The sequence below is a fragment of the Phaenicophaeus curvirostris genome, chromosome 17 (genome assembly GCF_032191515.1).
Source record: "Phaenicophaeus curvirostris isolate KB17595 chromosome 17, BPBGC_Pcur_1.0, whole genome shotgun sequence".
In the NCBI taxonomy this organism is placed as follows: Eukaryota; Metazoa; Chordata; class Aves; order Cuculiformes; family Cuculidae; genus Phaenicophaeus; species Phaenicophaeus curvirostris.
The window spans coordinates 2,479,745-2,505,572 of NC_091408.1; the positions used below are offsets into that span (position 1 = coordinate 2,479,745).

Genomic DNA, 25,828 nt, shown 5'->3' on the forward strand with positions numbered 1-25,828 from the left:
AGTTGTATCCCAGTCCCCGTCACAAAGGGGAAAGGGAAAATGAGAGATGTATGCTGGAAACCAAAACTAAACCAGCTTTAATCAAGCAATTAAAGGAAATAAAAATATTATTAATAATAAAATACACAGATTTCTATAAAACCAAACACACACACACATCTCCTCATGACTCTTAAGTCCATCCTGAAGCTGCAGAGCAAGTTCATGGGAAATCCCAGGGTGGACTCAGGAACTGGATTCAGGAACACACGATCAGGACTGGGAGCAGACAGACAGACAAGGTCCTCATTGGACATTGGCCACCAAAGATGAGAGATTGACCCTCTTGCTTGACCCGTTGAGGTCGTGGTTTAGTGGTTGATAGGAATGATTGGACTCGATGATCCTGTGGGTCTTTTCCAACCTAGTGATTCTGTGATCCCTCAGCTTTATCCCACATCCGATGCACACGGGACAGAACACTCTGTTGGTGAGTTTGGGGTCACCTGTCCTGTCTGCTCCTCCCTGCAGGTGCCACCCTTTTTGCGTTCCACCACCTCGAGGATGGCCTTGGTTTACAGAGAAGTAAGTATCAACAACAGCCTTTCCGCGTACCTTTCACCCCATTATTTGGTGATAACACAGTGTTCTTGCCTCTAGAGGCAGACACTTTAAAAAACGTGTCATGAACCTGCAGAAAATGAAGTTACGTAGAAGAGGCTGAGCTGAAAAGTTAGTGAATTGGTGCTGCTTTAGCTCAAACCCGAACACAAAGCCACCATTATTTCAGGAGTTCCTTGATTCTTCACAGTTGTGTCTCTGTAGTCTGCGCCGGCACCAAGTGCTTGTTCCTTGGGTGCGAAGGCCAAGAATCCTCAGGTCCACGCTGCTCTGGGGTAATTGTAGAGCTAACAGGGTCAAAAGAAAGAGCATAACTTCTTTAGAGGCTCTACAATTAATGTCCCGCACACGTGCTGCTCAGCATGCAGAGGAGGAACACAGGGAATCACCCAAGAACAAGCATCAGTAACATTTAAGAGCTGTAACTTTCAGGCACTAACACCTCCTCCCAGCTTTCTCCGTAGCTGCTAATTACAGAGGTGACTGCGCAGTAGCTCACGGCTTCGTATAAGAAATAAGATCTGCTGGGCATGATGTTTAGGGAGGATTCCTCGGTTCAGCTTAGTTTTTAGGTCTAGGCAAAGCGCGCCAGGAGACGAGAACACACTGAGTGGTGGCGAGCATCGCACCGACTGCGCTGATGCAGCCGATCATGCTGAAAATCATTAAAATAACATTAGAGGCAGCGGCAACGAGTCTGCCTCCGAAGATATTTAAAAATGGGAACCTAAAGCATGGATGCCAGCAGAAGGAAAGAAATTGATAAGAGAGAGCTAGAGATCCCTGCTAGAAAGAGCACCAGGGGGTTCTGTCCTAGCAGCGTGGGGCAGCTAAGGTACAGATCAGAAGCAGCGTGTCAGGGTGAGGTTAACGCCGCTGCCTACCCTGCTGCGATACCCCCGCTCAGCCATGCGCTGGGCCTCCTGCCGCACCAGCTCCTCGCAGCGCTGCCTCACGGATCTCGCCTCGTCTCCCTCCTCCCTCTGGCGCTGCTGCTCCTCCCGCTCTCGGCGCTCTGGCAGCTGGGAACAGAGGAGACGGGGCCGTCACCGGGACATCAGACTGAGTGAGGTCCCTCCACACCCAGGTAAAACCCAAAAAGCGATCGGCACCTGTGCCTCCAGCTCCTGCCTGCGGGCTGCCTGCAGCTCCTCCTGCCGCTCCTTCTCTCGCCTGGCCAGTTCTTTCGCCTCTTCAAGCTCTTTAATCAGCTGCTCGCGATGCTTTATAGACTCCGCTTGGGCTCGTCTGTTTAACTCCATCTTCTCTTGGATCTGGCGCTGCCTGCCTGCAAGGACCTTAGTGAAAGGGGAGATTAAGGGAGAAGACAAGTCAAGAAAGGGGCCAGACAGAGAAGAACTGAGGAAATCTCGGTGCAGACAGGTAAACAATTCTCAGAAAACCTTATCAGACAAGCAGGAAATTTCTGCCCTGGGTACTGAAGGCTGTAACCCCCTGGAGGGTGAGGGGCTACAGCCAGAACGACCGCATCATTGAACAGAAAGAGAGACCTCATCAAAAAAAAATCACCTCATTCATCAGGTGATCTCTGGCCTTCTTCTCTCTTTCCCATTCTTCTTCCCTCTTCTCCCACACTTTTCTAGCTTCTTCTCTAAAGGAGAGAGGAAGAATTATCTCCAAGGTTACTACTTACAGAGAAAAAAGCCCTATTCAGAATCATAGAATCGAATCATAGAACCATTAAGACTGGAGAAGACCTCCAAGCTGACCCAGTCCAACCACCAGCCCAACCCCACTGTGCCTACTAAACCGTGTCCTGAAATGCCACATCTACATGGTTTTTAACCCCTCCAGCGATGGAGACCACCCCCCCCACCACCGCCGTGGGCAGCCTCTGCCAGTGCTTCACCACTCTTGCAGTGAAGAATTTTTCCTAGCGATCAGTCTAAATCTCCCCTAGCGCAACTTGAGGCCATTTTCTCTTGTCCTATCACTTGTTACTTGGAAGAAAAACCAGCACCACCTTGCTACAATTGCCCTTCCATCTTTTCCAACCTAAACAATACTGTAACCCGAAGCAGCTTTTATCTATGAGCTCCAGGATAAAAAAAAATAAACAACAGGTAGGTTTTGGAATGACTGAGACTGAACTCCTCCTCCTCACAAGTACAGAATCATTGAAAGCTGGTTACAAAGTACTTGCAACTACAAAGCACCACAAGGCCAACCAGACACCTCTTTCTAACATCCACTTTCAAAGCCTATTTTCAAAGCCACGAATGGGGCTTTCCCAACCAGGCAGGACACATGGCACATTCACAGCATATTTTCTTTAGCTGATGCTCAGAGGTGACCAGACTTACCTACAAATCGTCTGCAGCTCTGCTTCCCTCTCCTTTTCTAACTGAAGCTGTTCCTCAATCACCTGTTTCATCCAGGCAGCATCTGCGACAGCTCGCTCTCGTCGCGCGGACTGGCGGCGTTGTTCCTCCTCTTCTTTCTTGAGGAGCGCTAATAAGATTTGCCTATCCATCTCCTTAAGAGAAACCACACGATTAACACCAAGCCCACAGGCTTCCAGCCCATGTGCACAGCTACTCTCTACAAACTATTGGTGATGTAGTTTCGAGGCTGAGCTCAAGAACACACCTTGCCTGCTGGCTTCCCCATCACCTTTTTGCCCTAGGCCTATTCACAAGGGGCTTCCTAACTAATTATCTCTAGGCATCAGAGGCAGAGACAAAAGAAAGCACAAAGAACAAGTTTTTTCAGCACACAGTATCTGTAATATATAAATCAAAGGGTGTTTTCTCTTACCAGCTCCTCTTGTATCTGCTGGGCTCGTCTCTTTAACTGGGCGTTGCACTGATGCCTCAAAAAGCGACTGAAGGAGGGAAAAAAGGAGAAAACACTCAAACCAACTGTAAAGCCCTGTGATGTTACACACCAGAGCTCAAGAAAGTACAGCTGTGACAACAGAACTGACACGCACAGAAGTGACAGAACTACCTGCTACTGCCAAGATAGAATCATGGAACGGTTTGGCTTGGAAGGGACCTCAAACTTCATCCAGTCCCACCCCCTGCCATGAGCCGGGACACCTCCCACTGGATCAGGGGCTCCAAGCCCCATCCAACCTGGCCTTGAACCCCTCCAGGGATGGGGCAGCCACCCCTGCTCTGGGCAGCCTGGGCCAGGGCCTCCTCACCCTCACAGCAAAACATTTCTCCCTAATATCTCATCTCTATCTCTCTTCTTTCAGCTTCAACCCATTCCCCCCTGCCCTGTCCCTGCCCTCCCTGATCCAGAGCCCCTCCTCAGCTTTACTGAAGCCCCTTTCAATATTGGAAGCTGCTCTAAGGTCTCCCTGGAGCCTTCTCTTCTCCAGGCTGAACAACCCAAACTCTCCCAGCCTGTCCTCATATGAATAAAAAGAAGTAATAGCACCAGCACATTTGCTCACTGGCTGCTCTGGGCTCTTCCATCAAAACCCAAATATTTACAAGCCACCAACCCTATGAGAAACGCCTCGTCCCGCTGCAAGTCCTGTTGCGGACATAAGAACAAATTCTGTCCCAGCCCTGCTGAAACAACCCATGCTCCATCACGTACCCAAGCTCTTTCCTGTTCCGGTGCTCTTCCATTTGTTTCCTTTCTTCTTCCAAGTTCTCCAGCTCCCACTGCTGCTTTAATAAATTCTCTTGCTCTTTTTTCAGCTTTGTTGCCTAAAAGGGAATAACACCAACCAAGGAAGAGTAGGTTGGAGGTAGGACATCCCAGAGGGAGTCTTTGTACTGGAGTTCATACCCTGTGCTGCTCTTCTGCAAGCAATGAATATTCCTCACAGACTTCATTTGTGCCTCGGTGTCTCACAGCACGAGGCACTGCAAAGAGGTCTAGCTGACAAAGCCTTTCACCTGAACCTCTCACACTTAGAAGTTTCTACACATCTTTTCCTCATCTGGTGCAGCACAAAAACATGCTGCTGCTTCAAGAGGTGGAAACAGAAGCTCCCAGAACTCAGTTACTATGGCAGCGTTTAGGGGAAAGGCCCACGTTACCAACAAGAAATCACATCACAGCTACTTTGCTCCAGATTTAATCTGGTGGAAACCCAGAAGGAAGAGGTCAGGTCAGTGCTGCTCTATTTCCAACCGACACCATGAATTTCCTTCTCAAATGAGGGGAAGCTAAAGGTTACCTCTGTCTCCCGTAATTTCAGTTCTTCTATTTGTTGAAGCAAAGCCTCTGCGTGCTGCTTCTCTTCCAGCCGACGCCTCTCTTCCTCCTCTCGCATTCTTTCCAGCGCTTCCCTTCGTGCAATTTCATACTCGTTTTCAGAACGTTTTTTCTCTGCGAGTTCAGTTGCTTCTTGCTTTCCAAGCCAGAAGGAAACATGACATTTAAGCTTAGGCTAATGCAAAGAAACAGCCTCTGCCTCACAAAACCCACAAATCACACTCCTGCAAGCTGACACGTACTGGGGAAATACAGAATAAAATACACTAGGGAGGAACCGAAGGACAAAGCAAGATGATCTGGCAACAAGTGGCTGAAAATGGTTGCAGTTACCCGTCCTTTGCAGGACCCTGTGCCAGCCTGATGCTAAGCACAGGCGGTGTCTGTAGAGGAGGGCGAGCTGCCTGCCAGCCAGGTCAGATGGAACAGGGTCACACCTCCATCTACTCCCACACTTCGAAGCTGCCCTGGTGACCAGGAACACCAGAGCCACCCCAGCCTACCTCAGTTTTCTGCATTTTCCCATCGCCCCAAGCCTCCACCACGTGCTTCTTGTGCAGCTCTGACTCCGCCTGTAAACAACAACAGGTGCCATTAGTGTCTCTCCTGTCCCCCAGCACCTCTCTCCTGGTTTCTGGAGTGCTGCTAGCCCAGCCCGAGCCCTGGGGTCCCAGCAGGTTCTGCCTCTGCAGAGATGAGCTTGTTTGGGTGCCCTCAGCACCCACCAGGCCCCAAGCTGAGGGTCAGTGTCACACACCAGCTCTAGGAAACACCACAGTGACACCGAGACCAGAGCTGTGGCAGCGACAGCAGCAGGCCGGCCAAATAAAGGATAAGGAAGCCCCAAGGACAGCTGGAACAGCTTTAAAAAGCACCTGAGATATTTACATCACAGGCACTGACTTCCTGCTCTGAGCCAGAACAGATTTCAGACCATTTTTGAAGAACACCAGCTTTGAGGGGACTTCTTACACGGTTAAACCGTTTACTTCTTTGCTTTTTGGCTAACAGAACCTAGGACGACTGCAGTGAGTAATAAAAACGATACATGATGACTTTCCAGTTAAAAACTGGTTTAGTAAATGCAGGGCAGCAGGGACTAGAACGAAAGCAGCGTCACCTCCTGGAGCTCGGTGTTGTTTTTCTCCCAGCGCTCGTGCAGGAGCCGCTCAGCAACCTGCGAACAGGAGAGCGCGGTTACGGCCGAGCACAGAGGAACCGGAGGCACCCAACCCTCCCGTTAGTTACGTGCACTGAGGGCTGAGAGGTTTCCACCCCCGCGACACTGAGCAACCCCTCACCTCTCTCCTCGGCTGCTCCCGGCCGTCCTGCAGCTCCTCTCTCCGCCGCTGCCTCCCGGCAGCCTCGGGCCCGCGGGCCCCCAGCTCAGCCGCCTGCGCCTCCTGCTCCTCGCTCAGCAGCTGCCGCAGCCGCCGCCGCCGCTCCTCCAGCCGCGCTGCCGCCTCCTCCGCCTCCCGCTGCGCCGTCGCGGGGCTGCCGAACACCGGGCGGGTCACCAGCAGCGCCCGCCATGCTGCCAGGGCCTCCCCTCCCGTGCCCGGTCTCCCCTCCCGGTGCCCGGTCCCCCCAGTGCCCCGTCTCCCCTCCCGGTGCTCAGTCTCCTCTCCCGGTGCCCAGTCTCCCCGGTGCCCGGTCTCCCCTCCCGGTGCCCGGTCTCGCCGGTGCCCGGCTTCCCCTCCCGGTCCTCGGTCTCCCCTCCCGGCACCCCCCGCCACCTCCTCTCCCGGTGCCCGGCCCGGTCCCCCCTGAGGCCCGGTCTCCCCCTTTCCAGGCCTCCCCTCCCGGTCCCCGCTGAGGCCCGGTCTCTCCCTTTCCAGGCCTCCCCTCCCGGTCCCCCCTGAGGCCCGGTCTCCCCTTTTCCAGGCCTCCCCTCCCGGTCCCCCCGAGGCCCGGTCTCCCCCTTTCCAGGCCTCCCCTCCCGGTGCCCACCATGGCGGCGGGGCCCTCGGCTCGCTCCACCGCGCCTGCCGCGAGCAGCAAAGGGCGGCGTGGGCGAAGGAGCGGCTCGCCCGCTCCCACTGCTGCCGCCTCCGCGCCTCCAGCTCCCGCCGCCGCCGCTCGGCGACCCAGCGCTCCGGGGCCCGGCCCCGCGCCGCCCACCGCAGCGGCGCCGCCATCGCCGCCATGACGGGCCCCGCTACGGGCGCCGCCGAGGGACACGGGGCCTCAGACGCAAGAACAGCCGCGGCTACGGGCGCCGCCGAGGGACACGCCGCGCCGAGCTTCGCGGGGGCCGTTCGCGCAGCCCCAGGATTCAGCTTTAAACCCCTTTTTTTTTTATCCTGTGACGCCCCGAACTGCACCCAGGACGGGAGGGGCGGGCGCACCAGCGTGGAGCAGAGCGGGGCAATCCCCTCCGTTGCCCGGCTGGCAACCCAGCGCGTTTGCCATCATCTTAGTTCTTGTTTCCAGCGTGTTTTCCTACCATCTTCTCCATAGTCACTGTGTTTTCCACTCAGCGTGATGCTAATATGGACGATTTCGGCTGTGGTTCCCTGTTCTCAGCCCTCTGGAGCGCAGCCAGCTGCTCCTTTGCTCCCGGTGCCAGCGTTTATTGCCCTGTAGATACCTCGGGAGGGGTAAAGGCTCCTGTTCGTGCTGGGTTTTGGCTGCGATGCCAGCCTGGGGAGCTCACCCTGCACCCAGCCCCAGCCAGGCTGGTTAGCAGCTGAGCTGGGAGGTGCCCAGCACCCAGGGATGGGGGCCCAGCTCGACTGAGGCGGCAGCCCCCGTGTATTGCGTAGGCCCCAGACTTGTGCCAGCACCTTCCATGCGAGCCAGAGATTGGTATCACCCCACAACCTGTTTATCCAGTACAGCCGGTGAAAACAGATTTGAGGCCTTGTCACTCATAAATTCCCTCTTCATGCAGTGCTGTTTGTGAGCGCCTCCATCTGCTCCCATCCCCTCGACTCCATCCGCTCCCATCCCTTCACTCCCATCCCTTCTCATCCCCTCGCCCCCCTCCACTCTCATCCCCTCATCCCCATCCCTGTGCTCCCCCTGGGTGTTCAGCCTGAGCTCACACTGTCCAGCTGGAGCTCAGTGTCGTTTTCCCTGGCAAAGCTGATTAATTTTAATCACGGAAGGCGGTTGGTTTCCCAGGCACAGGCCAGGCTGCGGGGAGCGATGCGCTAACCGAACCCTCGGCTCCCCATGAAAAATTCATCTGCCCTGAATAATTAACAACCCCCAGACAGGGATTCTGCACCCGGGCAGGGCTGGAGCGGCCAGGGCAGTGTAAACACCGCGGCAGGGGATGCTCTGGTTTCCCCGCCGTGCAGTCATGACCCGTGCGGCCCTCATGGGACCAGGGATGAACCGGGCTGGACTGAGCCACCTCCTCCCGTGTTCAAACCAGGATAGAGGGCTGGAGGGGGAGAACGGAATACGGGGCTGGAGGGGTGTCCGGGATGTGGGGCTGGAGGTGGGAATGATGTGCGAGGCTCAAGGGGTGGAATGGGATGCAGGGCTCGAGGGGGGACCGGGATGCGGGGCTGGAGGGGGTGATGGGATGCGGGGCTGGAAGGGGGAAGAGGATGCAGGGCTGGAGGGGAGAACATTGGCATGAGGTTTAACAAGGCCAAATGCCGGGTCCTGCACTTGGGGCACAACAACCCTATGCAGTGCTACAGACTAGGAGAAGTCTGTCTAGAAAGCTGCCTGGAGGAGAGGGACCTGGGGGTGTTGGTTGGCAGCGACTGAACATGAGCCAGCAGTGGCCCAGGTGGCCAAGAAGGCCAATGGCATCTTGGCTTGGATCAGAAACAGCGTGGCCAGCAGGGCCAGGGAGGTTCTTCTCCCTCTGGACTCGGCACTGGTGAGACCGCTCCTCGAATCCTGGGGTCAGTTCTGGGCCCCTCACCACAAGGAGGATGTTGAGGCTCTGGAGAGAGTCCAGAGAAGAGCAACGAAGCTGGTGAAGGGGCTGGAGAACAGGCCTTATGAGGAGCGGCTGAGAGAGCTGGGGGTGTTTAGCCTGGAGAAGAGGAGGCTGAGGGGAGACCTCATTGCTCTCTCCAACTACCTGAAAGGAGGTTGTGGAGAGGAGGGAGCTGGGCTCTTCTCCCAAGAGACAGGGGACAGGACGAGAGGGAATGGCCTCAAGCTCCACCAGGGGAGGTTTAGGCTGAACATTAGAAAAAAATTCTTCACAGAAAGGGTGATTGGTCCCTGGCAGAGGCTGCCCAGGGAGGTGGTTGAGTCACCTTCCCTGGAGGGGTTTAAGGGACGGGTGGACGAGGTGCTGAGGGACATGGGTTAGTGATTGATAGGAATGGTTGGACTCGATGATCCGATGGGTCTCTTCCAACGTGGTTATTCTATGATTCTATGATTCTATGAACCGGGGCGCGAGCGGGGACGGGCTGTGGAGCTGGAAGGGGAATGAGGTGCCGGGCTGGAGGGGGGCACTGGGATGCAGGGCTGGAGGAAGGGCCGGGAGGCGAGGCTGGCGGATGGGACTGGGATGCGGGGTCGAGGCGGGGGAACGGGATGTGAGGCCGGAGGGGGGAGATGAACGATTCCAGGACTTGAGGCGGGGATGGGAGGCGAGCCTGGAGAAGGGAACGCGATCCAAGGCTGGAGGGAGGAACCGGTCCCGCGGCTGCGGGGAGCGCCGGCCTCACCCCCTTGCTTTGTCTCCGCCAATCAGCACCTCTCCTGGCATAGGCCACGCCCCCAATCCCGCCCACGAGCTGCGATTGGTTGCGGGCGGCGGGCTCTGCGCACCCATTGGCTGACGGGGTGAGGGGGGCGTGTCCCTGCCGATCGTCTCTGCGGCGCCATTGGCCGGCGGGGCGAGGGGGCGTGGCTTAGGGCGCGCTGCCGGGTCCGGTCCGGGTCCGCGGGTCGGTCCGGTCCGGGCGATGGCGCTGCTGCTGGAGCACGAGTTCCGGCCGCTGCCGGCCGACAAGCAGATCGAGACGCTGCCCTTCCTGGAGGCCGTGGCCCACCTGCCGCCCTTCTTCGGTGAGCGGGGCGGGGGCTGCGGCCCCCAGGAGGAGGTGGGGAGGTCTGGAGAGAGTCTAGAGAAGAGCGATGAGGCTGGGGAGGGGGCTGGAGAAGGAGCGGCTGAGGGAGCTGGGGGCGTTCAGCCTGGAGAAGAGGAGGCTGAGGGGAGGCCTCATGGCTCTCTGCAGCTACCTGAGAGGAGGGTGTGGAGAGGAGGGAGCTGGGCTCTTCTCCCAAGGGACAGGACGAGAGGGAATGGCCTCAAGCTCCACCAGGGGAGGGTCAGACTGGATATCAGGAAAAAATTTTTCACAGAAAGGGTGATTGGTCCCTGGCAGAGGCTGCCCAGGGAGGGGGTTGAGTCCCCTTCCCTGGAGGGGTTTAAGGGACGGGTGGACGAGGTGCTGAGGGACATGAGTTAGTGATTGATGGGGATGGTTGGACTCGATGATCCGGTGGGTCTTTTCCAACCTGGTGATTCTATGATTCCACCAGCCCCGCCACCGCGCCCAGTAGTGGTGTCCCGTGGTCTGGTGGCTGCTTCCCCTTCCCCGGGTGCCACCTTGGCCTTGGGTGCTGCCTCCTGCACCACGTCCCGGCCTGCCGGTGGCCGCTCAGCCTGGGCTGGGACGCTCCCCATCGCGTGTGCTCCAGGGATGCAGCGTTGCAGGGCTTGGGTTGCATCACGGTGTTGTGGAACCCGCTGAGCAGCCCCGTTGGGAAACGTGCAGCCGTCCCCAGGGCCCCACGCCCGAGCAGGGCCCGGCTGCCTTCCCCAGGTGTCGCTCAGGGCGCATAGCTCCCACATCCCACCCTTGGACCACGACGCCCTGGCCGCCCTCCACGATGCAGCTGTTGTGTGACGGTGCGGTGGCCGCACAATGAGCAGAGAGGGTCCTGTGCTCGTTGTGCTGCTCCAGACCCTCTCATCGGGGCTGTGACCTGGAGTTGGGGGTTGGAGGGCAGGGACAGGCGCTGCATCTCCATGTGCGAAGCCTGAAGAGCCCTTTGCTGGCCACTGTCTTGGCGCCTCGGCTGCGGTGAAGCTGAAACCTGTTGGTTACGACTTGGGATTTCATGCTGTCTCTTGTGGCCCCTGATGATCAATCGTCCTCCCTCCGTGTTCCCACAGATTGCCTGGGGACTCCCATTGTCTACTCGCCGGTCAAAGCAGACCTGGCTGGAAATATCAAGGTAGGAAGGGGCACAGGAGGGCTCGGAGGGGTGAACACTGGGGAAGAGCTGCTGTGGAATTGGAGATACAACACCCAGAGGCGTTTAGAAGTGTTTTTCGTCCCATGGGGGCCTTTAGGCTCAGCATTGGCTTGTCTGAATGTGGTTATTAATGGGGCTTCTTGGTGAAGACACCGTTTAACAATCGTGGCACTCGCTGCAGTCACCGCATCTCCGTGTGACGCAGCCGTGCGCACCAGCCCAGCAGCTCCCGGGAGCCAACCCCCCTTTCTCTGCTCTTTCAGAAAATCCGAGCGGTTTACGACACCAACCCTGCCAAGTTCAAAACGCTGCAGAACATCCTGGAGGTGGAGAAGGAGATGTACGGCTCCACCTGGCCCAAGACGGGCGCGACGCTGGCGCTGATGTGGTTGAAAAGGTGACTCACGGCGTTGGGTTGCATGCTGGCTCGCGAGGAGTGTGTTGAATGCCAGCTGGAACCTGCTGCAGAGAGCGTGGGTTCAGCTGGTCCCTTGGGGTGTTGTGTTTTGGGGCATGAGCAGCCATCAGCCCTGCATTTTAGGATCATAGAATCATTGAGGTTGGAAAAGACCTCTAAACTCACCCAGCCCAACCCCACCGTGCCAACTGTACCATCCCCAAACTGCCACATCTACATGATTTTTTAACAATCTCCAGGGTTGGGGATTCCACCACATCCCTGGGCAGCCTGGTCCATTTCATCACTCCTTCAATGAAGAAATTTTTCCAAATATCCAATCTAAACCTCCTTTGGTGCAACTTGAGGCCATTTCTTCTTATTCCATGTTACTGGGGAGAAGAGACCGGCACCCACCTCGCTGCAACCTCCTTTCAGGGAGCTGCAGAGCGTGATGAGGTCTCCCCTCGGCCTCCTCTCCAGGCTAAACAGCCCCAGGTCCCTCAGCCGCTCCTCTTAAAACTTGTTTTGGGGGTCCTGGATGCACCAGGCTCAGGGGGTGCCTTGTGGGAGGCCAGGAAGCAGCACTCCCTTTCCCACCCCGACATCTCTGGTTTTCTCACAGGGGCCTGAAGTTCATGCTGGTGTTGCTGCAGAGCATCTCCGATGGCGAGCGGGATGAAGAGCATCCAAACCTCATCCGAGTAAATGCCTTGAAGGCTTACGAGATTGCGCTGAAGAAATACCACGGCTGGATGCTGCAGAAGCTCTTCATGGTGAGCGTTCGCATCTCCGTGTAGGAAAGCGTTCTTTCTTCAAGCCCGGCTGCTTTGTTGCGCTGAGAAGTGATGTTGGTTTAGGGGAATGTGGGCTTGGAAACATGAGAAACTGCTGATCTGTTTTGAGCTGTATTTCCAGGGGCTTTGCTCTGCACATCCCTGCTTCTCCGAGGGTCCAACTGCTATCCTCAAGGTTGTTCTGTGCACCTCTGAGCACCTGGATGCGCATGGAACAACCTAAAGCAGGGTCTCTGGGTGTTCAGAGGCACATGGACAACCCAAACCAGGGTCTCCAGGCACTTAAAGGTGCATGAAACACCCCAAACTAGGGTCTCCAGGTGCTCAGAGGTGCATGGAACAACCCAAACTAGGGCCTCCAGAAGGTTGGAGGTGCACAGAACAATCCAGATCAGGATCTCTGGATGCTCAGAAGCGCATGGAACAACCCAAACCAGGGTTCTGCATGTGGGATGGGGAGGACTTACGGTTTACAGGAGCCTTACAGCTTCTTCCCCTGTTTTCCAGGGCTCGGTCTACGCTCTTCCGTACAAATCTGATTTACTGAAGGCGTTAGAGAAGGGTAAAGAAGTCAAAGAGGAGGAAAGCATAGAGAAGATCCATCAGTTCCTCTCGAGGGTTACCCCCATCCTGGATGCAATTTATGAGATGTACACAAAGATGAATGCTGAGCTGAGCTACAAAGCCTAAAGCTCTCACGGGACTGGCAAGCCTTAAATCAGGTGTGACGGGTGCTACCTACATCTTAATCACTGAAGCAACCGGGGCTGCTCCCGGCTGTTTGATTCTTGTCTGGATCTGCAGTGGATAACCTGTTTTCTAAAAAAAAATAATTAGTTTTCTATTGAGACTAAGTAAATAAGGCACTTAGACCCTGCATCATCGTAGGGCATCCCAAGCTTTTGCACTAAAGAGGAAAAACAAGCGTTTCTAGTCCTAACCACCAGGTTTGTGTGCACCACGGCGCGGGGAATGAAGCGTGGCCGGCAGCTCTGCCCTGACTCTCCGACTGTGCCCTCGGCTGTGCCGTGCCGTGTGCCGACCCGATGCCGCTTCCATCACCGATGGGCACCTGGGGGAGAACTTATCCCGAATGACGCCAGCAGCGCCCGTGGTGGAGGAGCCGATGACTCTCCTGGGTGACCCCAACTCCTCCAGCGCCTGCGTGGGCGCGAGTCCCCTCTCCCAGGACGGCTGCGCCGCAGGCTGAAGCTGAGGACTGCGGGGTTTGTGGAAGCACGTGTTGCCTTATTAACTGACAGCCTCGCGGCACTGTGAGCCCCACGAAATGGAATAAAAACTCACGGTACCCTGGCCTGGGTGGCTGCTTCGGTGCTTGTTCGGGGCTCAGTGCCTCGGGGAGGGGGTTTCAAGGGGTTGTCTGGGGGAGGGTGCTTTGAGGCATTTTCCAGGGGGGGCTGGTTTGGGGTGGGAGATTTAGGGGGGGCTTTTTCTGGAGGGGGCTGCTTTTGGGAGAGTTCGGGAGGCTGTTCCTAGGGCGGCTCATTCAGGGTGGTTGCTTGGAGGGCTCTTTTGGGGGAGAGTGTTTTGGGGGCCTATTCCAGGGAGGGTGCTTTGAGGCTGTTTCTGGTAGGGGATTGTTTTAGGGGGAGTGTTTGGGGGGGCTGTGTCTGAGGGGTGCTGGTTTTGAAAGAGTTTTGGGGGCTGCTTCAGGAAGGATATTTCAGGTCTTTTTCCTTGGGGGGGGGATTATTTTGGGTAGGGTGTTTGGAGGGGCTGTTTTGGGAACAGTGTTTTGGGGCTTGTTTTTGGAAGGTGTTTCGAGGGGGCTGGTCCTCGTAGGGGGTTTTTTTGAGGAGGGTGTTTTGAGGTTGTACCTGAGGGACTGTACTGGGGAGGCTGTTTTGAGGTTGTTCCTTGAGAGGGCTGTTTCAAGGAGGGTGTTTTGGGGGACTGTGCCGAGGGGGGCTGGTTTGGGGAAGAATTTATTGTTTTCAGGGCTACTTCAGGGAGGGTGTTTCAGGGCTTGTTTGGGGAGGGTGTTTTAGAGGGGCTTTTTCAGGAGGGGCTGTTTCAGGTTGAGCTTTGGGGGCTGTTTTGGGGAGGGTGTGTTGAGGGGGCTGGTCCTGGTGGGGGGCTGTTTCAGGGCAGGTGTTTGGGGGGGGGAGGTGCTGTTTTGGGATGGTTGTTTAGGGGGTTCGTTTTGGGGGAGGCTGTTTTAGAGCCATTTCTGGTGGGGGATTATTTTGGAGAGGGAGTTCAGGGGGCTGTTTCAGGGAGAGTGTTTTGGGGGGGTGGGGTTCAGGAGGGGCTGCTTTCAGGAGAGTCTGGGGGGCTGTTCCTGGAGGGGGGTGGTTCAGGTGGTTGTTTTGGGGCTGTTAAAGTTGGGGAGATTGTTTCAAAGAGGATGTTTGGGGGCTCATTTTGGGGGAGGGTGTTTGGGGGGTTGTTTTGGGGCTGTTGATGGTGGGGGGATTATTTCAAAGAGGGTGTTTGGGGGGCTGTTTCAGGGAGAGTGTTTTCTGGGGGGTCTCTTTCAGGAGGGGCTGTTTTCAGGAGAGTCTGGGGGTCTGTTCCCGGGGGTTGCTGGTTCAGGGGGTTGCTTGGGGGGCTGGTTTTGGGGTGGATGCTTTGCGGTGTTTCCCGGGGAGGGGGCCGGTCCCGGAGCCGCCCCCGGAGCGGAGCGGGGCGGGGAGAGGCTGCTCCGGGGCCGGCCCCGCGGGACTCGGCGGCGCCGCTGGGACGGGAGCGGAGCCGGGGGGGCGGCTGGACCCCGACCAGGTACCGGGGCGGCACCGGGACCCCGGGAGGGGATGGGGTCCGGGGCAGGACTGAGCCCCCGGGGCAGGGGATGGAGCCCCCGGGGCAGGATCTGGGGTCCAGTGCAGGATGGAGCCCCCGGGGCAGAGGATGGGGCCCCCGGAGCAGGACTTGGTGTCCAGGGCAGGATGGAGCCCCTGGGAGAGGACCTGGGGTCCAAGGCAGGGGATGGAGCCCCCGGGGCAGGGAATGAAGCCCCTGGGAAAGAACATGGTATTCAGGGCAGAGGATGGAGCCCCTGGGGCAGGGGATGGGGTCCAGAGCAGAGGATGAAGCCCCCGGGACAAAGGATGGAGCCCCTGGGAGAAGACCTGGTGTCCAAGGCAGGATGGAGCCCCCCCGCCCCGTGAGGATGGAGCCCCTGGGGCAGGGGATGGGGTCCAGGGCAGGATTCAGCCCCTAGAGCAGAGGATAGAGACCCCAGGGCAGAGGATGGAGCCCCTGGGGCAGGACTTGGCATCCAGGGCAGGATGGAGCCCCCAGGGTAGAGGATGGAGCCCCCGGGGCAAGACGCGGGGTTCGGGAGAGGGAATGGAGCCCCCAGGGCCAGGGATGGAGCCCCTGGGGCAGGGGATGGAGTCTGGGGCAGAATGTAACCCCTGGGATAGGGGATGGAGCCCCCAGGGTAGAATGTGGGGTCAGGGGTGGAGTGCCTGGACAGGATGGAGCCCCCGGAGCTGGGGATGGTGTCTGTGGCAGGATGGAGTCCCCAGGAGAGGGGATGGAGCCCCTGGGACAGTGGACAGAGCTCCTAAGTAAGGTGCAGCCCCCGGGGCAGAACATGGGGTCCAGGTCAGGATGGAGCCCCTGGGGCAGAGGATGGAGTCGCTGAGGTTAGGGATGGACACTGCAGGGTGCAGGGTCCGGGGCAGGATGGAGCCCTCAAGGCAGAGAACGGAGCCCTTGGGGCAGGACATGGGGGTCAGGGCAGGATGGAACCCCTGGGATGAGGAGAAGGCTGCAGGATGTGCTGAGCGACGCAGGGTGCATGGGCTCGCTGGACCACCAGGACCCCTCTGGCCTGTTTCAGGGCTCACTGCTCCAGAGTGAGCTGCCTGGTCCCTTCCCACAGGGACCAAGAGCTTTGAACTTCATCCACTGGACCCCACCAAGCCCGTAGCTGTCGCCCAGGTGAGCGCAGTCCCGCTGGTGCGGTTTATTTTGGAAGGCGGCTGGTTCGCTCCGGATGAGCGTTTCCACCTAACGCGCTGCGGTCGCAGTGATTCACTCCTCCCCGGAGCCCGTCGTGCTTTCGTTTGAGGAACACTTTCATGTGGCAAAGGCTAACGGGGTGTCCTCCCTGCCACCCGCCCAGGCAGGTCCCCGTGCGAGCGCCAGCATCCGTGCCCCTGTGATGGGCTGGAGCGGGGGACTAACTGGGGATACTGGTCTGACTGGGAGGTGACTTGGTGGAGAGCTGGGGAGAGGTGGGTGCGCACGTTGGGGAGTGGGTGGGAGGGTTTGTGTTGGATCCAAGGGCTGGGGCTGTGCCGGTGAGCCCTGGCGCGCAGTGAGCTTCTTGACTCATCTATTCCGTGGGGTGAGGAAGTCAGAAAAATAAGAACCCAAATAACTAACAAGCCAAGCAAAAACCCCATTGACAGCACCTTTCCTGGCAGCAGCTGCGCCCAGGGGAGCGCCCAGGCTGACGGCACCGGACGGTGAGCCCGGCATTTCCGACACGAGCTTCCTGCCCCGGTCACCGGTGGCAGCGCCGACTCCCAGCTCCACCTGCCCTTTCCGCTGGTCCTCTTGCTTCTGGGTCGCTTCAGCCTCGTGAGCATCCTCAGGGCTGCCTTGCACCCATCTGAGCCCACGCCGTGTTTGGGATTTCCCTCGCACTGTGCTTGTCCCAGGGCTGAGAGTCCCAGCACAGCCGAGGAGTTGGGTACCCCATCCCTGTGCACGACCTCCGCGGTTGGCGTGCTCAGCAATCCTCTCTCCTCTGTTGTCCAAGGACAAATCCACCTTTCGAGGGCCCGTGTTTGCCTGGGGTCAGGGTGTGGGACCTGCAGGCTTTGGCAGGTGCTTGTGGAATTTCTTGCAGAGAGGGGGATGGCAGGAATGTCAGCAAAGAGCAGAAATTGTGTTGGCTCTGTGGCTTGCCACATGTCTCCTGGGGCTGCACTGTCCCCGCTGGGTGACACCTAGGGCTGTGCCATCCCCACTTGGTGCCACCCAGGGCTTCTCTGTCCCCTCTGGGTGCCACCCAGGGCTGCGTCATCCCCACTTGGTGCCACCCAGGGCTTCTCTGTCCCCTCTGGGTGCCACCCAGGGCTGCACCGTCCCCACTTGGTGCCACCCAAGGCTGCACCATCCCTGCTAGTTGTCCCCTCGGGTGGCAGGGAGGAGAGGATGCAAGGCTGCATCAGGGTTTTGGGGCTGTTTGCATCCCCTGTGTGTGTGGGAGCATCGCGTGCCCCCGCTGTGGGGCTGCCCTGGGTGCTTGCGGGACAAGCTGCCTAATTAGAAGGACGTTGTCCAACAGAGATCCCTGTCTGTCCCAGGAGGATCCAGCCTGCCATTATGGGTGATTATACAAAGCTGCAGCTTGGCAGAAAATAACATGTTTCCCGGCTGCTTTTTCTGTCCTGGATCCCGCAGGGAGGGCTGAGCTCCCCAGAGGCAGGAGCTGGGCTGAGCTGTAACACTTGACGTGTTTTGTGGGTGTGTTTTGGTGGAAAACGGGGCTGGGGAACAACCTGGGGTCCCTCACCTCCCTGCCCTGCCTCTCTGTGCCCCTGCCAGCCCGAAGGGACCTGGGGGATGATGGTACTTGTGCTATGGGGCGCTGCTCTGCTGGTAGTACGTGTCTCCTGCCGTTCCTACTGCCTCTGGGCAACCTAAACCCATAATTTCTTGCCTTAACCGCGTGCTGCTGCCCCCCTGTGCCACGTCTGTCCCCGTCCTGGTGCCCAGCCTGGCACCTCCATCCCCATGGGCACGCAAAGCCAGGTCATAGAATCATAGAATCATAGAATCACCAGGTTGGAAGAGACCCACCGGATCATCGAGTCCAACCATTCCCATCAAACACTAAACCATGTCCCTCAGGGCTGCAGGAGCTGTGGGGCATCACGGACCCGTCCTGGTCTCTCTCCCAGCCCCGCCGCCGTGGCAGCTCCCTGCTGCCTCCGAGAGCTTCTCCGCGCACAGGGTGTATCCCAGGAATGTTTTCTTTCCTTGGGCGGCGGATCGGAGCACACAGGGTCTGCTCTGTGCCCTGTCCTGGGCTGCACCCAAGCCGACCGCAGCGGGGAGAGCCAGTGGGGCTGGGCTCCCCCTCGCCCGGGACGGCTGCGCTTGGAGGCAGCGCTGCCGCCCGTGGGGCCCCGCGGGCACGAGGGATCCTGCAGCTGGGTAGGTGGGTGCTGGGGAGCATCGGAGCCGGCGCGATGGGCTGGGGGTGTCCTGCTGGCCCCTATCCCTGATGGGGCTGATACGGGACCCGCTGCCAGTGTGGGGGCACGGAGACCCGTGGGAGAGGATGGGGAGGGACAGGGCTCTATAGGAGGTGACGCTGGGTTTTGCTTTTCCAGGTCTTCTCCTCTGGTGGAAAGAGCTGGGGGTCAGAGTTGCCCAGACAGGCTTCTCATGCCTGTCCCCCAGCCCGGGAGCATGGCAGACGCCGAAGACGCCCCACATGCCGTTGGCAGCGATGCCGGCGAGGGTCCCGGGGACGATGGGTCCCTCCAGAACGACTCCTTCCCGCTTTCCTCACTGGCCAACCTGTTTGAGAGCGAGGACGCTCCATCCCCTGCCGAGGCAGCCCGGGGTACCCCCGGTGCCGGGGATGGGAAGCAAAACCTCCGCATGAAATTCCACGGGGCGTTCCGGAAAGGCGCCCCGAAACCCATGGAGCTGCTGGAGGCCACCATCTACGAGTCAGCCGTGGTCCCCGCGCCCAAGAAAGCCCCCATGGACTCCCTCTTCGACTACGGCACCTACCGCCACCACCCCAGCGACAACAAGCGCTGGCGCCGGAGGCTTGTGGAGTGAGTACAGGGGTGTCCGTGCCCCCCGGCGCCGGCAGGGAGTGATGGGGTGGGCGACACGCTGGGCGTGTGGGGCACAGCACTGCAAATATGAGGGTGCCAGGCAGCTGGGGAGGGGGATAGACCCCCCCAGAGCTCTCCCTGGGCAGGGGGGCAGCTCCGAGTCAGTCCCCATGGCAGCACCAGGCTGTGCCGTGGTTGGGGTCCGCAGCCCCTCGGTGCATGGGGCTGCGAGCGTGGCTCCCCTTCCCCCTTGCCAGCCCCGTGAAAGAGGCTCTGTGCGCCCAGCCGCTCCCCTGGCCGGTGCGGCCGTCTGGCTTCCCGGCATGAAAGGGCTTTTCAGGAGGGCCTCCACCCTCCTGCGCCAGGAAACCGGAGCTGGGAGGGGGGCAGCCGGTGGCCGGGCACACAATGCCCCTCTGTGCCCGGCACCTGGGGCGGCCGCTGTGGCCCCCGCCACGTCCCCACCCCAGGGGTGCAGCCAGCTTGGGGAGCAGCGGGGTGTCCCCGTGCCCCATCAGGGGTTCGGTCCCCTGGGTTGGCAGGGATGCGGGTGGGTGGAGGTGGCCGCGATGCCCCACGTGCCCCCAGCCGCAGGGATGCTCAGCTGGGGCAGACGCCGTCTCCGCTCCCCCCCATTCCTGGTGCTGGAGCGGGCTGGTTGTCCCCAGCCTGTCCTCCTTCCACCAACTGCTCAGACCGGTCTGGTTTCACCTGCATCACTGGAGCGTGGCTGAACCCGTGGGCCCTTCCTGCTGGTGGCTCAAAACGCTGCAGCGCCCGGCTGGGAGCTGGCCAGGTGCCCACCAGTCCCCGCAGGCCAAACTGGGAGGTCGGGATGTCGGGAGCGCTGGGATGCTGTGGGTGGGGAGGCTGCCCTGGTCCCATGGGTGACCCCACCAGGAGGGTCCCCCCTGCCTTTCGCTGGCAGCTGAGCACCCTCCAGTTCATTGCACGGGTGGGAAACTGAGGCAGCGGCTCCATTTCCCAGCCTGGCGCTTCTCCCGCAGGAAGCAGGCACCGAGCGCCAAGGCGCCGGCTCCCAACCCACCTCCGGTTCTCAAGGTCTTCAACAGACCCATCCTCTTCGACATCGTCTCCCGGGGGTCTCCAGAAGGCCTGGACGGGCTCCTCTCCTTCCTCCTCACCCACAAGAAGCGCCTCACAGATGAGGATTTTCGAGGTGAGCACCTGGGGTCCGCTCTGCCCTGGGACACTGGTGGTCCCCGTGTCCTCCCGGGGACGGTGACGCACAGGCAGGGGATGGCGTGTGGTGCTCGGGAGGAGCTGGGGTTTGATCAGGGAGTGCAGGGTGTGGGTCTGGGCGCTGCCACAGCCCGGGGGGCTCCCCTGGCCCCTCCTCGACACCTTGCGCTCCCAGAGCCCTCCACGGGGAAGACCTGCCTGCCCAAGGCGCTGCTCAACCTGAGCGGGGGCAGGAACGACACCATCCCCGTCCTCCTCGACATCGCTGAGAAGACGGGCAACATGCGGGAGTTCATCAACTCGCCCTTCAGGGACGTCTACTACCGAGGTAGGGGGGTGTGGGGCTGTGGCCAGCCCTGCCGAGGCACGGGGACACGGGGGAGGTGCAGGGACTGGAGCAGCAGGGACTCTGGGGAGGATAGAGGATGCTTGGGAGGTTGGGGACTGGAACAGTGGTGACCTTGAGGATGGGAGAGTGCTGGGGAGGTTGGGGAATGGTGCAGTGGAGACTCTAAGGAGGATGGAGGGTGCTGGGGAGGGTGGGGAATGGTGCAGCAGGGAACTTGAGAAGGTTGGAGGAAGCTTGAGAGGTTGAGGACTGGAGCAGTGTGGGCGTTGAGGAGGTTGGAGGAAGCTGGAGAGGTTGAGGACTGGAGCAGTGTGGGTGTTGAGGAGGTTGGAGGAAGCTGGAGAGGTTGAAGACTGGAGCAGCGTGGGCATTGAGGAGGTTGGAGGAAGCTGGAGAGGTTGAGGACTGGAGCAGCCTGGGCATTGAGGAGGTTGGAGGATGCCTGAGAGGTTGGGGACTGGAACAGCAGGGACCTTGAGGAGAAAGGAGGGTGCTGGGGAGGCTGGGGAATGGTGCAGTGGGGACCCTGAGAAGGATGGGGTATGATATAATGGGGACCTTGGGGAGGGTAGAGGATGCTGGAGAGCTTGGGGACCAGAGGAGCGAGGCCTCTGGGGAGGCAGGGGAGCTCTGGGGAGAATTGGGGGCTGGAGCAGCAGGTACCCCAGGAAGACTGAAGGCCTGGGGGAAATAGTGGAGCGAGGCAGAGGGTGATGGGTGCCGGCGGGGCAGGTCAGACAGCCCTGCACATCGCCATCGAGCGCCGCTGCAAGCACTACGTGGAGCTGCTGGTGGAGAAGGGAGCAGATGTACATGCCCAAGCCCGCGGACGCTTCTTCCAGCCCAAGGATGAAGGTGGCTACTTCTACTTTGGTGAGCAGGGAGGGAGCCGGTGGGTCACTGGGGGGGTCCGGGTGAGCCGTGGGGATGTCCCCACGGTGGGATGAGGGTGATGGGTGCCCCAACGCTGTGCTGCCCCACAGGTGAGCTGCCCCTCTCGCTGGCCGCCTGCACCAACCAGCCCCACATCGTGCACTACCTGACGGAGAACGGGCACAAGCAGGCGGACCTGCGGCGCCAGGACTCGCGCGGCAACACCGTGCTGCACGCCCTGGTCGCCATCGCCGACAACACCCGCGAGAACACCAAGTTCGTCACCAAGATGTACGACCTGCTCCTCGTCAAGTGCGCCAAACTCTTCCCCGACACCAACCTGGAGGCGCTGCTCAACAACGACGGCCTCTCCCCGCTCATGATGGCTGCCAAGACCGGCAAGATCGGGGTATGGGCACCGCGCCGAGGTGGGACCCGGCTGCCCTGCTGCCCCACTGAGCCCCTGTCAGCTCCTGGCTGAGCCCTCTCACGCTTGGTGCGTGTCTTTGGCAGCAGTGAGCAGCACAGCTTCTCTCTGTAGATGAGATCCACACATACAACCTATTAACGTGGCTAATTAACCTTTCCCTGATGAACCCCATGTCCTCATCCCATCCCATCCTTGCCCTTCACTTGCCCTCATCCTCCAAGATGCAGGCAGGGGGCGTTTAGAATCATAGAATCACCAGGTTGGAAGAGACCCACCGGATCATCGAGTCCAACCATTCCCATCAATCACTAACCCATGTCCCTCAGCACCTCGTCCACCCGTCCCTTAAACCCCTCCAGGGAAGGTGACTCAACCCCCTCCCTGGGCAGCCTCTGCCAGGGACCAATGACCCTTTCCGTGAAAAAATTTTTCCTGATGTCCAGCCTGACCCTCCCCTGGCGGAGCTTGAGGCCATTCCCTCTCGTCCTGTCCCCTGTCACTTGGGAGAAGAGCCCAGCTCCCTCCTCTCCACAACCTCCTTTCAGGTAGTTGTAGACAGCAATGAGGTCTCCCCTCAGCCTCCTCCAGGCTAAACACCCCCAGCTCTCTCAGCTGCTCCTCATAGAAACGCAGAAGCTGCCGCAGCCGGGGGGGACTGCAGCTGCAATGGTGCCCCTGCACCCTAGGAGCACCCTGGGGTGGGTGCAGGGACGGGTTGGGGTGCTCATCGGTAGGAGGAGACGTGCCTGGGGTGGGGTGGGAGGATAGCAGGGTGCCCCGAGCGGGCAGGGGCCAGGTGTGGGTCTACCTGCAGGTGAGCATCCTCCTTCTGGCAGATCTTCCAGCACATCATCCGGAGGGAGATCACAGACGAGGATGCCCGGCACCTCTCACGGAAATTCAAGGACTGGGCGTATGGCCCTGTCTATTCCTCCCTCTACGACCTCTCCTCGCTGGACACTTGCGGGGAGGAGGTGTCCGTGCTGGAGATCCTTGTCTACAACAGCAAGATTGAGGTGTGTAGGGGAGAGCAAGGGGGGTTCCACGGGGCCAGGTCCCCGCTGATAGCACCCGTGTCCCACTAGAACCGCCACGAGATGTTGGCCGTGGAGCCTATCAACGAGCTGCTGCGTGACAAGTGGCGCAAGTTCGGAGCCGTCTCCTTCTACATCAGTGTCATCTCCTACCTCTGCGCCATGGTCATCTTCACCCTCGTCGCCTACTACCGCCCCATGGAAGGCCCTGTGAGTCCTGTGGCTGGTGCCTGCTGGGTCTGTGCCCCAAGCAGCCCCGCGAGCCCTGGGATGGTGAAGCAGCTCAGCTCTGTCCTTTCCCTGCAGCCCCCCTACCCGTACACCACCACCGCCGACTACCTGCGCCTGGCTGGGGAGATCATCACCCTTCTCACCGGCATCCTCTTCTTCTTCACAAATGTCAGTGTGGCGAGGCAGGGGGAGTCCTCCCCTGGAACAGCCGAACCCTCACGATCTCCACACATGGAGCGACTCGAGGGTGGTGGCCCCGTGTCCTGAGGCATCAGCCCGTGCCGCGATGCCCCCTGGACACCGGGACCCTGCTGCGCAGCCCTCAACCTCTCCCTCTCTCCCCCAGATCAAAGATCTGTTCATGAAGAAGTGTCCAGGTGTGAACTCCTTCTTCATCGATGGCTCCTTCCAGCTGCTCTAGTACGTGGGAACGCCTGGGGGCTCTCCTGGCCACTGCACCCCCAGGCTTGCAAGGAGCAGGGTCTGACCCCGGTTCTCCTCCAGCTTCATCTACTCGGTGCTGGTGATCGTCACGGCGGGGCTGTACCTGGGCGGCATCGAGGCGTACCTGGCAGTCATGGTCTTTGCGCTGGTCCTGGGCTGGATGAACGCACTGTACTTCACTCGGGGGCTCAAGCTGACAGGGACGTACAGCATCATGATCCAGAAGGTCTGGTGGAGCTGGGACTCTTCTTCTTCCCCAGCAGGGCTGGTTCTCCTATGGATGTGTGGCCCAAAAGGAGAGTTTTCCATACTCACTTGGGGTTTCTAGTGGCTCACCAGAGCCCTGCTTGGCAATGGTGCCCTGGCACACACCTGGGTGCTGTGGTCCAGCACATCTCACTCCTCTCTTCATCACTTGCAGATCCTCTTCAAAGACCTTTTCCGCTTCCTCCTGGTCTACTTGCTCTTCATGATCGGCTACGCGTCAGGTAGGCACCTGGCCAACGAGCTTGGGCTCAGGGGAAGGCTGAGCCCTGTGGCATGATGTGACAAGGCTAGGCAGGGGGTTGTGGAACCATGTCTGTGTGTCCTACCTGCCTGCAGGCTCAGCCTTTGCCTCCTCCCACGGTGGAGAGGGACAGGGGCTCAGCCAGCACAGAGCCACACGGGGACCCATCACGGGCCCCATTCTTGCTGCTGCTCCCATGAACCCGCTGCCCCGTCCTTCCTCCTCCAGCTCTGGTGTCCCTCCTCAACCCGTGTCCCAGCAGCGAGTCCTGCGGCGAGGAGCAATCCAACTGCACGGTGCCCACCTACCCCTCCTGCCGGGACAGCCAGACCTTCAGCACCTTCCTGCTTGACCTCTTCAAGCTCACCATCGGCATGGGTGACCTGGAGATGCTGGAGAGCGCCAAGTACCCCGGTGTCTTCATCATCCTCCTCGTCACCTACATCATCCTCACCTTCGTGCTCCTCCTCAACATGCTCATCGCCCTCATGGGTGAAACCGTGGGCCAAGTCTCCAAGGAGAGCAAGCACATCTGGAAGCTGCAGGTACCACCCCCCGGAGCTGCACTGCCCCACCTGGGTGAGGGGCTCCCGTACCTCCATCCCCGAGTGGCTGAGGGGTGCCTGGTGTCCCTGGCAGTGGGCCACCACCATCCTGGACATCGAACGCTCCTTCCCCGTGTTCCTGCGGAGAGCTTTCCGCTCAGGGGAGATGGTCACCGTGGGCAAGGGCACCGATGGGACGCCTGACCGCCGCTGGTGCTTCAGGTAAAGGGGGGTCCCCTGGGGAGATGGGAGCAGCCGAGCCTCTCCCACCACAGCGAGCAGCATTTTGGGGTGCTGGCACCGTGTGCTCATTTGCTGGGTAGTTTGTACTGATCTGGGGCCAGGTGGTATTGCTGGTGGTGGGATGGACGCAGGAGCTGCCACCCTGGTCCCAGCTGCCCCACGCCACCCTTACGCCTCTGACCATCCCCCCTGCAGGGTGGACGAGGTGAACTGGTCCCACTGGAACCAAAACCTGGGCATCATCAGCGAGGACCCGGGCAAGAGCGACACATACCAGTACTACGGCTTCTCCCACACCGTGGGCCGGCTGCGCAGAGGTGAGCGCGGCACCGTGGGCTGGGAGCATCCCGTGGGATGCCGCTCGCAGCCTCTGAGGAGCCCCAGGAGGAGATTGGCTTTGGGGTCCAGGCGGTGTGGGGATGGCCAGGGAGAGGGGAGCAGCCACAGGCTCCCAGCTCTGCAAACTCCTGCTGTCTCTGCAGATCGCTGGTCCACGGTGGTGCCGCGTGTGGTGGAGCTCAACAAGAGCTGCCAGCCGGAGGAGGTGGTGGTGCCGCTGGGGACTGTGGGGACGGCAGAGGCGCGGGAGCGGCGGCACGGCCAGGTCTCCAACTCTGCGCTCTAGCCCGGTGGCCCTGGGAGCTGACGGACTCTGCCTGGGCTCCCGGCACGGCCAACGGGATCGGGGACTGGGCTGGATGGTGCTTGTCTGCTCCTCAGGGATTCGTGCAGCCTCTGTTCCTCCATCAGCCGCTCTCCTGGTTGGTGTCCAGCCCGGGTGAGGGGTCCTGGCCCTGTCCTGGTGGTGCTGGGCGTCTCCAGCTCACGGAGCTCCAGTGCTGCTGCTTCGCTTTGCCGAGCTGGGGCTGTTGGCCACGCTGCGCCAGGACCTTCTGCCACGGGCAGGGTGTGGAGCGCGTGCCCGCTCCGATGGTATTTGCCACACGTTTTTTTTGCACAAGATTTTTATGACTATTTATTTAGTAATAAAGGCTGACCCGCCGCC

General features: G+C 59.7%; 3 protein-coding genes across 6 annotated transcripts; 2 read left to right on the forward strand and 1 right to left on the reverse strand.

The window, feature by feature from the left end:
- Window positions 1-54: 54 nt before the first annotated feature.
- Window positions 55-6,979, reverse strand: TCHP (trichoplein keratin filament binding). 2 transcript variants are annotated; one of them, XM_069870989.1, is made up of 12 exons: window positions 6,751-6,979; window positions 6,102-6,294; window positions 5,921-5,977; window positions 5,304-5,372; window positions 4,763-4,936; window positions 4,174-4,286; window positions 3,379-3,445; window positions 2,925-3,097; window positions 2,131-2,212; window positions 1,713-1,898; window positions 1,485-1,622; window positions 55-887 (listed from the first exon to the last, which is right to left on the reverse strand). In XM_069870989.1, exons 1-12 carry the CDS (start codon window positions 6,945-6,947, stop codon window positions 855-857), a joined length of 1,482 nt encoding a protein of 493 aa, XP_069727090.1. In that variant the 5' UTR covers window positions 6,948-6,979; the 3' UTR covers window positions 55-854. The 2 variants fall into 2 exon arrangements, with proteins under 2 accessions (XP_069727090.1, XP_069727091.1); XM_069870990.1 differs by lacking the exon at window positions 5,921-5,977.
- A 2,706-nt stretch (window positions 6,980-9,685) lies between these two features.
- GLTP (glycolipid transfer protein) lies at window positions 9,686-13,497 on the forward strand. The gene is made up of 5 exons (XM_069870728.1): window positions 9,686-9,792; window positions 10,907-10,968; window positions 11,253-11,386; window positions 12,012-12,162; window positions 12,691-13,497. Exons 1-5 carry the CDS (start codon window positions 9,690-9,692, stop codon window positions 12,871-12,873), a joined length of 633 nt encoding a protein of 210 aa, XP_069726829.1. The 5' UTR covers window positions 9,686-9,689; the 3' UTR covers window positions 12,874-13,497.
- Window positions 13,498-14,865: 1,368 nt separating this feature from the next.
- Window positions 14,866-25,828, forward strand: TRPV4 (transient receptor potential cation channel subfamily V member 4). Of its 3 annotated transcripts, none has more exons than XM_069870924.1 (17): window positions 14,886-14,925; window positions 16,037-16,095; window positions 18,504-18,959; window positions 19,970-20,142; window positions 20,341-20,493; window positions 21,247-21,387; window positions 21,498-21,796; window positions 22,654-22,833; window positions 22,903-23,061; window positions 23,158-23,250; window positions 23,429-23,502; window positions 23,587-23,752; window positions 23,948-24,014; window positions 24,263-24,579; window positions 24,674-24,801; window positions 25,018-25,139; window positions 25,305-25,828. In XM_069870924.1, the coding sequence occupies exons 3-17, from the start codon at window positions 18,559-18,561 to the stop codon at window positions 25,445-25,447; spliced, it is 2,616 nt and encodes an 871-aa protein (XP_069727025.1). In that variant the 5' UTR covers window positions 14,886-14,925; window positions 16,037-16,095; window positions 18,504-18,558; the 3' UTR covers window positions 25,448-25,828. The 3 variants fall into 3 exon arrangements, with proteins under 3 accessions (XP_069727024.1, XP_069727025.1, XP_069727026.1); XM_069870925.1 differs by having other exon boundaries at window positions 14,909-14,925; window positions 18,574-18,959; XM_069870923.1 differs by lacking the exon at window positions 16,037-16,095 and having other exon boundaries at window positions 14,866-14,925.